Source organism: Nycticebus coucang, chromosome 13, assembly GCF_027406575.1.
Source record: "Nycticebus coucang isolate mNycCou1 chromosome 13, mNycCou1.pri, whole genome shotgun sequence".
Classification (NCBI taxonomy): domain Eukaryota; kingdom Metazoa; phylum Chordata; class Mammalia; order Primates; family Lorisidae; genus Nycticebus; species Nycticebus coucang.
Genome location: NC_069792.1, coordinates 93491467 through 93505992, shown reverse-complemented (window position 1 = coordinate 93505992; position 14526 = coordinate 93491467). Strand labels below are relative to the sequence as shown.

Below are 14526 nucleotides of genomic sequence, written 5' to 3'. Positions count from 1 at the left end.
ACAGTCCCCCAGCTGGGGAGATGGGAGACTTAGGGGTTAGTGATTAGAGTCCCAGAGTGGTGGCATGCTTTTTGCAGATGTTCATGTAGTAGAGGCCTAGGGTGCCTCAGTGAACCATGGGTTTCACGTGGGCTGACCCACTGGAGATAATCATAGGATGCATCAACAGAGGTATGTTATTCTCATCACAGGAGGTGATAGTTCTATTGTTGGGCATCTTGAACATCACAGGTTGCATAGATATTCTGCCCAATTCTGGATGCCACTTCCAAGGTGAAAAAATGAAGAGAAAAGTCAATTTGGCCAATGTGATTTAATATGAAGAATAGTTGTTGGATCCGGGGACGATAAACCTTTGGCCAAAGCAGGTTAAACCAGATGTTCATTTAGCAGAGATTTCTGGGGCACCTTTTCTGCTTTAATCTTCATAAGATCTTCTACACGTTAGCACCTAATCTTCATAGCACCTTCTACACTTTAGCAAATCTTCATTACGACACTTATCCATTTTATTAATGAGGAAATTGAGGCCCAAAGATGTTAAGGAAGTTGTCTAAGGTCACATGATTGCTAACGGAAGAGCTGGGATTTAAAACCAGCTGAAATCCACATTTTTCTTCTGTGTTAGAGGGAATATTGGAGTTTCTGGTGATAGTGGTGGAGTGGCAGGCAAAGGGGAAAGGTTTTGACTTTGGCTCCAGGTAGAAATTTAACAACTGTCTTTTTTCTCGTCCAGGTGGAGTGCAACTCAAAGCTGGACCCCACAAAGACCACTCTCCTCAAGGTACAGGGAAATCAATACAGGTTGCATTTGTTCTTTCTTAGAAACCCTTGAGTTTTCTGCAAAATTGAGTTCTGCCTAAGTAAGACAGAGCTTGTAGTCAGAAACCATAGAAATAATGACTTAATGTGTCTGTTTACAAACATCTTTGGGTGCTGGCTGGTGACCTCAGGCTGTGATGACCCCTCTCTGGGATCTCAGGAGTCGTGGGGCTCTGGGGAGGGATGGGCCAGGAAGGGCTTAGCAGGGGCTGTCTCTAGAGTGGCCTGGGATGTTCCTCTGGGAGTGCCCTCTTGTCCCAGAAGAGAAACCTCTCCCTGTGCATTGGAAGGGCAGGACTTGCTCTAACAGGCTCATGGGAACACGTGGTGTGCTCGCTGTCTCCTAGCTGGACTTGGGTCTGTGGAAATCCCCGCCAGTGCTCTGTTAGTTACATCTGATGGCACAACTGAGACCACAGACCGTTGTGGCAGCCCTGGATAAAGATTCAGCACAGGAAGGGCTTCCCAGCCTGTCATACCCCGTGAGGGCAGGTGACCAAGAGGGGCCTGTGGGGAGATGAGGCAGCTGCCCCTCATTGGGGAAGACTAAGGAGGTGACATCTGTGGGTCACTGTTCGCTTCGAATCCCCCCATAGGAGTAGAATATGCAGGAGGGGCTGTCTGATACTTACTGAGTGGGGGGCTGCTCCTGTATCTGGCTCTTCCCACGCACTTCCTTGCAAGGTTAGAAGATGCTAGACTTCAGGCTCGCATAACGTTGTGCTTTTGGGGCGCCATTACAAAGTGCCACAAACTGGGTAGCTTAAAGCAACAGAAATTCATTCCTGCACAGTCTAAGTCCCAAACCTTTGTTTTGGTCAGGCCATGCTCCTCTGAAGGTGCTGGGGAGTAAGTCCTTCCTCACCTCTTCAGCTTCTGGTAGCTGCTGGCGACCCCTGGTATTCCTGGGCTTGGAGTTGCATCACCCTAGTCTCTGCTTGCACCATCGCCTGGCATCCTCCCTGTGTGTCTCTCTGTGTCCAAACTGCTCTCTTCTTTTAAGGACTTCAGTCATTGGCTTTACGGCCTACCCTTGATCCCTCCAGCCACCCCTTTCCCTGATGCCTAAGAGCCCTCAGCCCTTGGCCCTGCTCACTTCCATATCTGACACATGTGAACACATGCCTCACATTGCCTCAGTTACATGGCAATGCATTAGGTTTGGTGATTTCATAGGAACTTTGAAAGGACAGTGTCTACAAAGGGTGGCCAGCTGGGAGACTCACTGGGCCTGGAGCTGCATTCTAACAGTTTCCTTGTGAGGGATTCTTTCTGGGGAATAAGTTTAAAGGGGCTGACATCAAATCCTTTCAGGTCAGACAGATCCTGGCCAGAATCTTGCAAATTCCCTCAGCTCTGTCCAGCCTGGCGTCTGCCTTCCATGGCTCTAGGAGAATGGAGTGAAATTATCTCTAGGGCTTTGCACAGTGTCTGGCACATAGTAAGCTGCAGATAGTGGTTTCCATGGAGACGCTATCTGATACCGAGGGGATAGTAACAAAAGCCGTGGCAGCCTTGCTTGGTGGGGCTAAAGAGCCTCCACCTACTCAGTGGCCCATTGCTCTCAGCGGGCAGGGTGACAGATGGATGGATGCCCACTTGGAACTGGCCTTGGAGCACAGGTGACCTCAGCACTAACTGGCTTCCCTTCCTCCTAGATGGCGGATTGTGGTGGTCTCCCGCAGATCTCCCAGGTGAGTGCCACCTTAGCTTTTTCATGTAGCACCTGTCACCTCCCCCGGGTGCAGCGTGCATGCCTTACATGACATCCAATGACAATTTGTAAATGTGTTACTGTTTGTAAAAGGCGCTTGTTCACAAGGACCTATTTGATCCGTAGATAGTACTGGGGTTCATAGAGGCCAAGTGGAAACACAGTCATCATGAGTCACAATCTAAGCATGCCTGCTCAAAAGGCCACAAGCTTTTGCAGGAACAAAGTGATAGTTCTATTATTGGGCAGCTCTACCAGGGAGCTCCCGCCCAGAACAGAAGGGTAGAGAGGAGATTAAAACAAATGGTGTGTGCGTGTGGATGTGCACATGCTTGTGTGTACACAAGTGTGTCTGCTTGTACACGTGCACATTTGTTCATGTGTGTGCACATGCATGTCTGCACGCATTTGTGTGCACGAACACAAAAAAACACCAGATAATATAGCATGTTGACTACACAACTCACTCCTCTAGTTCCCTGCTCGTAAATAACCCCACCCACCTAGCAAGTGAACTTTTAATTTATACTCTTACAATTTTACATCATGAGAGTTTTATATTCTATCTTCAAATGAGAACTATCAAAAAATTATGTGAATTTTGGGTCACTTTTTTCCTCTAAGGCCTTCCTTGTCTCCTTTCTTCCTTCTTTCCTCCTTTCTCTACTTGGAACCAGAACAGATTTAACCCTGGTGATAATCAAAACAAAGTTCAGTGCCACAGCAGGAGCTGGCAAGCACAGGCTTCCAGGAAACGGGCTCAGGGAGGGCGATTCCTGTGCAGACGCCTCCCCCTGGTGCTCTCACTGGTTGGGTGTGTGTTTACAAAGGGCTTTCTCACTCTTCATTCGGGTCAATTTTTGTAACCATCCGTGGAAGCAGAAAGAGCAAGCATTTTGTCCCAGTGTCACAGAAGAGGAAACTGAGGCTAACGGATGGGGGCAATTGCCCATGGTTGCCCCCTAGGGCAGAATTTGGGCCCAGATATTCTTGTTCCCAAGCCTATGTTCTTGGTTCTCTCTACTACCTAAACACAGACATCCTGTCCTCAGCAGACCCAACTCCCCTGTCCTTTTGCCTTTGTCACACAAGTTTCAAAGGGCAATTTAATCATGGCCTCTCCTTTAAATGTTGTTTGGTTCCTTGTGGAATGGTGGGTGCAATACCAGTAACTCCTCATTGTCACAGGAGAATGAGGCCCACGGTATTAGATTTAATAGGTGGAATTACTTGAAGCCTGCAAATAAGCCCCTGGTACCCGAGGATACACCTCTAGTACAGATTAGATGAATTGCTTGCGAGTAACTGATAGGACTGGCTGTGCTCTCAGCATTTCTGACTCATTTCACTTCAAGTAGCCCAATTAATTAGTTGGTTTTTCTGACCAACATCCCTTCATCCTTTTAATCCTTTCTTCCCTTTTTCTTCTTTTATCCATCTTTCTCTCTTTCTTTCCTTCCTTCTGGCCATGATCCTTTTTTTTTTATCTATCAATAGTCTGTCTGTCCTTCCTTCCATTCTTCTTTCTTTCCATCCTTTTTTTCCTTTTCATCCATCTATCTATCCTATAGCCTTTCTTCCCTCCACCAGCCACCCTGACACTATTAAGGCCAGGGGTGAGCTGCCTCGAGGCTGTGGGTTCTGGGTTTAGACAACCTGTGTTGATCTATAAGACCCACCACTTTTGACCTCTCCGAGTCTGTTCAGCTATGAAATGTGTGTAAAATAGTGCTAGCCTCACAAGGTGGTTGTCAAGGATCAATGGCATAATGCAGCCCAGCCCTTATTACAGTGAGGACGCTGAGGTAGACACATCACTTTGGCTGATGTGGCCTCCCCAGAAACACCTGCAGTGATGGTAACATTCTGCCCATTTTACAGGCGAGAAAACTAACTCAGACAAATCACATAACTTGTCCACATTCCTACAACTGTGATGTGAACTTGAACTTTACCTCTCTGGCCAAAGCTAGTGTGGTCCCCTGAATTATCCCATAGTCTTGCCTTTCCTTTTACTTTATTCTATCAACACATGATGGCCTTCTTCTTGAGCTAGTGAGTGAATGAAGCTGACTTTGGGCCCATCTCCTGGATGATCTGGACCCTGGTGACTAACTGCACGCTGTCTCCTTGTCTCTCACAGCCAGCCAAGCTCGCTGAGGCCTTCAAGTACTTCGTGCAGGGCATGGGCTACAGTGAGTATGGCGCTGCCCCGCATGGGGAGGGTTGGGTGGTGCAGGTCCCTGAAACAGGTTTGGATGAGTATTATCCATGCACTTGGCCAGCTTCAGGTTTTTAAAAACTGGGTAGAGCAGAGGAGGAAATATTTAGGAGTATGCAGAGTGTGCGGCCGTCTAGTCTCTGTTTATACTAGAAAGGTTCACTTCTTCCTTCATCACACAGCAGTTGTTTCCTACCAGGGATTTTTCTTTTTCTTTTCTTTTTTCTTTTTTTTTTTTATTAAATCATAGCTGTGTACATTCATGCGATCATGGGGCACCATACACTAGTTTCATAGACCATTTGACACATTTTCATCACTCTAGTTAACATAGCCTTCCTGGCATTTTCTTAGTTATTGTGCTAAGACATTTACATTATTTTTGTCCATTTAGATGAGGACTATCCCTTTAAGCACCAAGGAGATGACAAACAATGAAACAATGAAAATCTTTTACATTTTGATTCCAGGCTTTCTTCCAGTGATGATAAATGTGGTGATGATGATGGTGGTAGTGATAACAGATCATTAATAAAGCCTTTCTTTTTCCTCGTTTAGCCATCACAATAATCCTATGAGAGATTCTTAATCTCATTTTATTAAGTGGTGAAACCGAGGCTTAGAGAATTTTTTGAGAACTGTAAAGTAGTTATCAGTGGCCAACAGGGTTGAGTTGCAGATGGAACACATGTTTGCTAACTCATGCAATCTTGTAATTGAAGGATAAACAGAAACATAATTCAAGAACTTGCTGCTTCTTGCTTCATGGTTATAGTTTCATTGTTAGTCAGGCCCATACCGCTGTTTTCTCAGAAATGACGTCTCTGGACAAGGACATACGCTATTGAGTTTTAAATATGCTGTTGAATAGTGGCCACATGAGATACTGGGCAATCTGTTAATTTGTTGCCCTTCTTAAGAAGGAAGGCTTTGAACGTCAGTCTTTTGTCTTCTTAACATCGTGGGTTGTTGAAAATAGTAGCAGGATGTTTGGCAAACTAACCACAATCTTAATACTGGCCTCAGCCATGCTTAGTTCTAGCAAGGCAGAGAGGGGTAGGTCTGCTTACATGCCTCAGGCGGGAGCCCTGTCCCCAGATGCCCTCTCCCAGTAGAAAGCGTCTGCCTGTGAGTCTCCTGCCCCTCTGCCTGCCTTCCTGCTGGGCTATGCGGGCAGAAGTCATGATGGAGAGAGCCTCAGCACAGACTGTGTTTATGTTACATGGCGTGAATCTCTTGCTTGTCTTGGACATGACGTGGTTTGGATTTCTGCTTCAAGGGTGCATTTGGGGAGAAAGGAAGCAAAGGATAGGCCTTATTTTTTTTCTCTCAAATCAGCTTCTATTTCATGAAGGCCAAAGCATCCTATAGATCAGGGGTCCTCAAACTACGGCCCACGGGCCACATGCGGCGGTGTGATTGTATTTGTTCCTGTTTTGTTTTTTTACTTCAAAATAAGATATGTGCAGTGTGCATAGGAATTTGTTCATAGTTTTTTTTTTTTTTTAAACTATAGTCTGGCCCTGTAACGGTCTGAGGGACATGGAACTGGCCCCCTGTTTAAAAAGTTTGAGGACCCCTGCTAGATTTTAGGGGAAATAGCGGAAAGAGCATTGGTCCCAAAGGTATCAACCAAAGAGAAAGGAAGTGGCCAGTGGCTGAGTTCCCCCACATGATGGTGTCGAGCATGGCCAGTGCTTGCTCACCTGACATTAGTCTCCCCAACATTGGGATCCTGGCCAGGAGAATGCCCAGATTTGGGGTTGAGAAATACAGGTTTAAAGACAATATGTAAGCTATAGAGGTGGGATTGACCCTCATTCCTTCCAGATTCAAAACTAGCTCTTTAGGAAGGGAATTCGGTATAGCAAGGATTAATTCCATTTGGGAGTATCTGCCATCAGCAGCCAGCCCCCATGTCTACTAGCACATAACGTACGCCCTCCTTGCTGGGGACGTCCCAGCTGCCTTGGTGTCTGAGGTCCATCCTTCAGGGTGGCCTTCCCAGTGATTATGTGCAATTGTGTAGGGCATTAGTGTCCTAGGACTGTTATAATAAATCCTCAAAACTGGGGTGGCTTCAAATAGCAGAAATTTATTTCCTCACAGTTCTAGAAGCTAGAAGTCTGAAATTGAGGTGCCAGTGGGTCTGTGCTCCTCTGGAGGCTCCAGAAGAGATCTTTCCTCACCCCTTCCTAGATTCTGCCAGGCCTTCTGAGGCTGCATCATCCCGTCTCTGCCTCTGGGTGGGCTTCTTCCCCGTGGCCCTGTGTGTTCTCCCCTTTTTATAAGGGCACCACCACTGTTGAGTTGAGGGCCCACCCTAAATCCCAGACAATTTCCTCTCTAGGTCCTTAACTAATTATGTATGCAAAGACCCTACTTCCAAATAAGATCACATTCTGAGGTTTTAGGTGCACATGAATTTCGGGGGGACACTGTTTAACCTAGAGCAGGTAGGAAGGATTTTTTTTTTCTTTATTTTTTTCTTTATTCCACTCTGTCAGCACCTGTATGCTCAAGGGCATTATAAGTCTTAGAAATGATCCTGAGGTACGGACGGCACCCTCGCTCATGCCTGGAGCTTTTAGACTTCTTGGAGAAAGAGAGATGACAGCTAACAGCTCTGCCGCAAACTTGCTTTGTGGCCTCACTTGCCCCGAGCATGGTGTGCAGTGATTACCTGGTTGAGTGGGAATGTCCCTCTGTTCCAGTGACAGCTGACAGCATGGGGTGATGGGTATCCGTGTAGGATCCCCATTTCATAGATGGGGCAGGGAAGCTGGAGGGATACCGCACAGCCACACAGCTGGTAAGCAAGTGGCAGAATCTGATTCAAACCCAGATCTGGGTCAGGTCACTTATGGGTGGTACCTGGGCCTTGCTTCCCCACCGCATTGCTGGAAGGATTGAGGCAGGACAGGGAGAGCCCTCGATCAGGGCCGTCCACGTGGGAGGGCATCATGGCTGCCAGACAGCTGCATCTGGGTCTTCACCTTGCAGGTTCCCCACCTCCTAACTGGCTGTCTCCTGTCTCTCCAGTGCCCTCTGCCAGCATGACGCGCCTGATGAGGTCCCGCACGGCCTCTGGCTCTAGCGTCACCTCTCTGGATGGCACCCGCAGCCGTTCTCACACCAGCGAGGGCACCCGCAGCCGCTCCCATACCAGCGAGGGCACCCGCAGCCGTTCCCACACCAGCGAGGGAGCCCACCTGGACATCACTCCCAACTCGGGTGCCGCCGGCAGCAGCGCCGGGCCCAAGTCCATGGAGGTCTCCTGCTAGGTGGCCTGTGTAGACGGCTGACCCTGGACTCTGATCTCCGTAGCAGCCCCCTCCCCTCCAGCCCCTTCCGCCCCTGCCTGCCACATGCGCCTAACTTGGTATTAATCCAAAGCTTATTTTGTAAGAGTGAGCTCTGGTGGTGACAGATTGGGTCTTTCCCGGGCACCCTCTCCAGTGAGGGCGGGGCAGCAGTGGACCAAAGGAAAGAGGCACCTGAGTGTCCTATTCCATTAGGTGGTGGCCGGCGGCCACTCTCTTACTTTCCCTCAGAGACACCAAACTGCCAAAAATAAGAAACATAGCAGTAAACACGTCACAAAGCCAAGCCCAGGCCGCCCCTGCATCCTGGTTCAAAGGGGCCCTTTGTCAGAAGGCCAGCCATCCACTTCCTGTTTCCCCTCCAGCTAAAGAGAAGCTGACCCAGTTCCAGGAAATAAATTCTTTTCTGATTTGGAGAGGGGGAAAGCAGTGTAGTGTAGACACCTCTTTTAAATAGGCAAAACAGGAAGCAGGGAAAAGAGGTGGGATTTACACTGAGGCTAGAGAAGCATTTGGAAAAAACAAGTCCAGGTAGCTGACTTGAAGGGATCATTTTTAAAGCTGGTGCACATAAACCTCTGAGTGCTGAAGCCCACATGCCTGTTTTTCTAGCGTCCTTTTAATGTACAATGAAAGCAGGTAACCAAAGCTCTGGCTTTGCCGGAAGAACATTATGGCAAATGTTTGGTGTTGTGCATTTTGAAGGCTTTGGCTCTGCCCTCTGCCTCTTGCCCACAGATCCTTCTCCCACCCCAGATGCATGAGCGGGTGATTATTTTTGTTCACGTGGGAAAATGAGGTGGATTTTTGTTGCACTCTTTGGAATGGAAGGAACTGTCCTGGCCAGCCATGCCTGGTTGCAGTGAGTCTCCTTACGGGGGGGAAAGGGGGGTGGTGGTGGTGGAGGAGGGCATTGGGTTGGGCTGGTCCTTGAGTTCCCAGATGGCAGGGATTCCTTGTGGTTGTGATTTCCGTGGGTCCCAGCCCACTTCCCAGGACTCATGTGTCCTTGAGTTAAATTCAGTTTCTGATCTTTGACAACCAGTCCTGAATCTATACTTACCTGGCTGAGCATTTCTAACCTGGTAACATCACTGGGTCTTCAGATAGGACTTTTTGCTCTCATGGGGTGGGGGTGGGAATTCACATGGGGAATAGTGGCTGGGAAAATGCCAGGATTCTGGAACATACGTTCCACAGGACTGTCCTCCCCTCTCCTGTTCTTGTCTTCCTGCCCTCTAACCTCCTGACAATGAATAGGGCAGCACCACTGACATCTCTGGGCCGTGCTGGTGGAGCTGCCAAGTTCCTATGCCACTGCCTGTGATTTTCATTTTGGCTAACTATGGGTTTTCTTAGAGGAAGTTTGATCATAGTGAATTGGGGGCCTGGTGGTTTCCGGGACCCCAGAGTTGGCAGAAGGAAACAGTCTAGCCTCCTAGGTGGCATGAGTGGTCGTAACTCATTTACCTGCCACCTATCACCTTGGAGGCTCCCCTGACCTCATGCAGAAAGGTCGAGGATCAGGGCGAGAGTGGCTGAATGCAGACTGGAAGCTATTGTGTACAAGTCTCTTCAGAGGAGTTTCTTAATGAGATATTTGTATTTATTTCCAGACCAATAAATTTGTAACTTTGCAATGGTTTGTGTCTTCATTCCTTGCCCTGAGAGATAGTGTGTGCAACATCGAGGTGTAAGGGTGGGTCTTTCAGTGAAAGGATGGCTGGTCCTTGAGACCTGTTGGCCCCTGCCACAGCCCCTCACCCTGCGGGCTCTTTGCTGTTTGCTTTAGAGCAGTGCTGTCCAGCAGAATTAGAATGTCAGCAACACAGGCCACTTTCTAAAAAAATAGATATAGATGAAGTTAATTTTAATAGTATGATTAACCCAAGATAACCAAGATATTACCACTTCCATAAAAAATATTAAGCAGCCATTTTACATTCCTTATACTCCTCAGTGTGAATTTCACACAACATGTTCAGACAGCCACATTGTGTCCAAAAGCTTGGATGGCAAAGTGTAAGAGGATAAAGCTTGTTGACCTATAATTAGAGGGAAACATTTTTGCGTTTTTTTTACATTTTATTGCAGAAAAGTATGTGGGATGCCCACCCCTCATGCCCAGTGACAACCATTGCAGTGTTTTTGTTTTCTACGATACATATAAAAAATATACACAGGTTTTGAGAGGTTCAAGCATAGAAAGGGGTGGGGGTGGGTCCACAAGAAAGGCGAGGAGGCCAGTCCAGGGACAAGGAAAGACTTTAATAGAGGGGAAAAGCAGAATGGAGACTGCCCAGGTGTCAGGTCAGCTCCCACAGTTGCAAAAGGCTTTTATTAGCCTTATCAGTACAGCTGCAATGGGAAAGTGAGCCCGGTGTACTGCCCAGGCCCTTCTCCAGCTGAGGTCAGGATTATGGGCCTATGTGGGTAGGATGTGCCCCAGAAACTCTGTCCTTGAAGCACTCCAGGAGTCTGCAATGTGGGGCATGGGGGGAGTTTGCTGATTTCTGACTTGTTTTTCTAAAATTGCTTCATTCCCATCAACATTGTGAGAATTCCTTTCCCACAGGTTTTAGCAGAACCTCTCATTTTATTTAAACTTTTATTGAAGATGAGTTTAAAATGTACAGAACATTTGCAAAGATAGTACAGAGAGGTCCTGTGTATCCTGCACCCTGTTCCCCTGTAATAACATCTGATGTTACTTCGTGCGTTTGTCACCACTGAGAGAACTTTGGTATGTTCCTGCTGACTAGGCTCAGGGCTTTGTTGGAATTTCTCAAGTTTTCCCAAATGTTCTTTCTGTGCTCCAGGAGTCCATCCAGGCTACCTCATTACAATTACTTGTCACATCTCCTTGGCTTCCTCTGGCCTGTAACCGTTTCCCAGACTGCCCTTGCTTTTTGACAGTTTTCAGAAGCACTGATGAGGCATTTTGTAGAGTTTCTCAGCCAAGGTTTTTTGTGTTATTTCTCATTGCACAACTGGGGCTGTGGGTTTCTGGACGCGATGAGACCAGAGAGGACAAGTGCCCTACTTGTCATATCTTATCAAGGGCTCATGCTGTCAACATAGGTTAGCGCTGATGGGATTAACCTTGATCCCCTCTGCTAGGGTGGTGTTTGCCAGGCTTCTCCACTGTCAAGTTGCTTTTCTGTTTTTCCATACTTCATCTTGGGAAGCAAATCACCAACTATAGCCCACACTCTGCACCTCCCCCTTAAAAGAGCTATCCTGCTGTTATTTGCTGAAGTGCTCTTCACTTACCTCGAGGGGCTCCCTACGCTCATTAGCTGTGAGCATTGTCTGCACCCTTCTGCTTCCAGGGGTGTGCCGCAGCCCTTGGGCTCTGCTGTCCAGGATATAGACTTGCATTGAGAAAGGGGCTTTGACTCAGCACAGAAGGGCAAGGAAGTGTTCCCAGCTGCATGGACAGCTTGGGCACTAGTGCGGAAAGTGGACCGTATATACCCTTCCCAGGAACCTGCAGTATAGACCTGGGTGGGTGACCTCGTCTGCTGGGCATGGCATGAAGTGAGGCTGGAGGCCTGGTCCTGGGGGCAGGGGCCTCTGGAGTTCTGCCCTATCCCTGCAGAGTCCAAGGCCAGCTCTTCAGGCCTCTGGGCCACAGATGACCCTTTGGTAAGTTAGGGAAGATTTCAGACCCCTCTCAGAAGAACTTTAAACACATATAACAAAATGCATATGATTATAAAAGAGACCACTCGTAGTGAGGTATATCTGCGTGTGACAGTTGTGTGACATGTGCTTCTTCATCGGTCTGCTCAGTGGTAACTTTGGGTCAGGTCTCAAGATTACTGCAATTTCAAAAGATAGCCTGCCACAGTTGTGATAAGGTGATTATCCGTGATTACAACTGGTGATACTTGTTTGCAGTTAGAGGTTAGTATAAACAAAGATGTGTATTCTTTTCCCATCCAAGAATGGGGGCCTCTGAATTCTACCCAGGGCTCCCTGCTCCAGAGCGGAAGGAGGAGCACGCTGGCTGTGCTTATTCAACAGACACCACTGCTTGGGGTCCTGTAGGAACAAGGCCAGTGATGGGGAGTTGGCAGGTTAGTGGGTGACAGGGCTGCCACCTCAGTTTTAAGGAATCGGGGGTGGTGTAGTATGGCTTCCTGGGGGGTGGGGGGGACTGTCACAAGTGTTTGCTTGCCTTCAGTGCTATTTAGAGATGGTGTGCCCAGAGGCTGTTTTGCCAGCTGGGACCTATTTCTGGTCTCCTAGCTGTTTATTTTGGTTTCGAGTCCCCTGCCCTTGGGTTTAAACAGCAGTTGGGAGACCAATTGTGCGCTGAGATTAGCACCTGTGATATCTGTCCTTACCTCTTCTCAGTCACACTATGAGAGTCAGCGGATTGGTTCCCAGACTTAGCCCAACCCACTGGCTTACATATCTGAAACCTTTCAATGGTGTCCCCCTGGTGTCCAAGAACAGAAGATGAGGCTTGGCCTTGTGGGGTCGGAGATGGCATTGGGGAGGGGATAAGTGAGCAGATCACCTTGCTTCTGTCTAAGATCAGATTTTTCTGCAATGCTAAAGCATAAAATGATGGGCCTAACCCAAGGGCTGCTTGACCTCTAGGATCTTAAACCTGAAACCAATGATATCTTTGTGTCTGTTATGGGGAAGAATCTGATTGGCCCAGCTTTACTCGGGTGTCTCCTCACTGTTCAGTCAACTGTGCTGTTTCTCCCTGGCATTCATGCAGCAGGGGGTGAACTGGGATATCATTTGCACAAGGACATTCATTGACATCCAGGCTCACTATGGCAGAACACGTCCTACATGTTACAACTGTGTGACATGCACCATGTGTTTGTCAGTCTGTTCAGTGGTAACTTTGAGTCAGGTCTCAGGATTATCCCGCATCCCTGCTCTGAGCAGCCTCCCTGCAGGCTCCCTTGCTGGGACGGCCCGCCCAGCATCTGCAATGCATCTCTGAGTGTGTTCTTTCCTTCTAAAACTAGCGATCCTCTACTTCTATTCTCTGCAGGGCCAGCGCAGTGCCAGACACATAACGGGGGGTTTTGTTAATGAACAGATACCCGTCTCCCCCGGTCTCAGCAATATTACTGTGCATCGCAGTTGCTTCTTTTTATTCTTTATCTGTGAGGCTGAGTTATCCTTGCTTCATAAGTAAAAACAAGGCTCAGAGAGACTAAGTGGCTTGTCCAGACATTTCTAATACGGATTTTAGGTTTTGCTGCCTTTTAAAACAGTTCACGTGACTCGCACCACCTCCTCCTGATGCCTGGAGATTGCAGAACATTAGTTAGTTCCAGGGGCCAGCAAAGACGGTGGATACCAGTTTTTATTGGCTGTGGTGGCTGTTTGTCCATTGAACAGTCCCACTCAGACTCGAGTGACCTGCTTTTATGATATGGTTTTTAATTTTGCTGCCTTCTCCTCAATGTTTTCTCATTGCTATCAATAGCCTGATTCTAGCAGTTTCTTCTCCCTTTTTATGGAATGAAGTAAGGAATCCACCTTGTGTGAAAAAATGAGAGCAGTGGGGGTCAGGATGGAGATGGGGAGGCAGGCCATTCAGAACGTCGCACATGAAACAGCGTGCGGGCTTTGTACCAGCTCATGCTTCTCTTTGGAAGTCATTTTTATCAGTGTTATGTTTAGAAAGAATCTAAATTCAACCAGAACTTGAACTTCTGAATACAGGGGATTCCTTTGCATTCTGGTTCTTTCACAGAGGGTGACGGGGAAGATTGACATCTCCTGCCTGCTTTTTATAATAAAATGCTTCCTAATAAAATGTTCTGCTCATTTCCCCCAAATGCCATTTGCCTCAAACTTCAATCACCTTAAATCTCAGAAATTTAAGTCTACATATTCTTCTTAATCTGAGGCACCCACAAGATTCCATGATCTAACCCCAAATTTTGTAAACTATATGCCTCATGCTAGAGGTTTTCTTAGAAACAAGTCATGTCACAATTTCTTGAAATGAAATCTCCCCTTGATTTTCTTATGATAGCTTCATGTGTTTTGGAGGTAGTAGGGGGGCAAAACTCGGCCAGGAGGTTTCAACAGAGTCATTCACTTCACCTGCCTCAGCCATCTGCCCGTCTGTTCATACAGTTGTGCGGTGATGGGTTTGAGAGACACAGGAGAGTATAGAAGCAGCAGGGCTTTAAAGCAAGTTACAGCACGAAAGGAAAATATACAGATCAAAAAACAAAGGGACAAACAGCCTATGATGAAAGTAAAACAGTGCTCAGCTGACTGTTGGCAATTCTTTTTCTTCATATTTGCTATTTTAAATAAGGTCTAAATAAGTCAAACATGCAGGCACACATAGAGATGCTAATTCTTACTATGGCCTTATTGATTACCCCCAGTTTGTCAAGAGGCGGAGACTTGGCTAATATTATTATAAATTTGTTTTTGTCTAATATTATTAT

General features: G+C 47.3%; 1 protein-coding gene across 3 annotated transcripts in view; it reads left to right on the top strand.

Annotated features, from left to right (window-relative positions):
• NDRG1 (N-myc downstream regulated 1) overlaps window positions 1-9720 on the top strand; it is a 55203-nt gene extending 45483 nt beyond the window's left edge. For all 3 annotated transcript variants that reach the window (XM_053558268.1, XM_053558269.1, XM_053558270.1), the window contains exons 13-16: window positions 737-784; window positions 2481-2516; window positions 4680-4731; window positions 7800-9720. In XM_053558268.1, the coding sequence (XP_053414243.1) occupies window positions 737-784; window positions 2481-2516; window positions 4680-4731; window positions 7800-8041 (378 nt within the window). In that variant the 3' untranslated portion in view covers window positions 8042-9720. The remainder of the gene's footprint in view (window positions 1-736; window positions 785-2480; window positions 2517-4679; window positions 4732-7799) is intronic.
• The last annotated feature ends 4806 nt before the right edge of the window (window positions 9721-14526 follow it).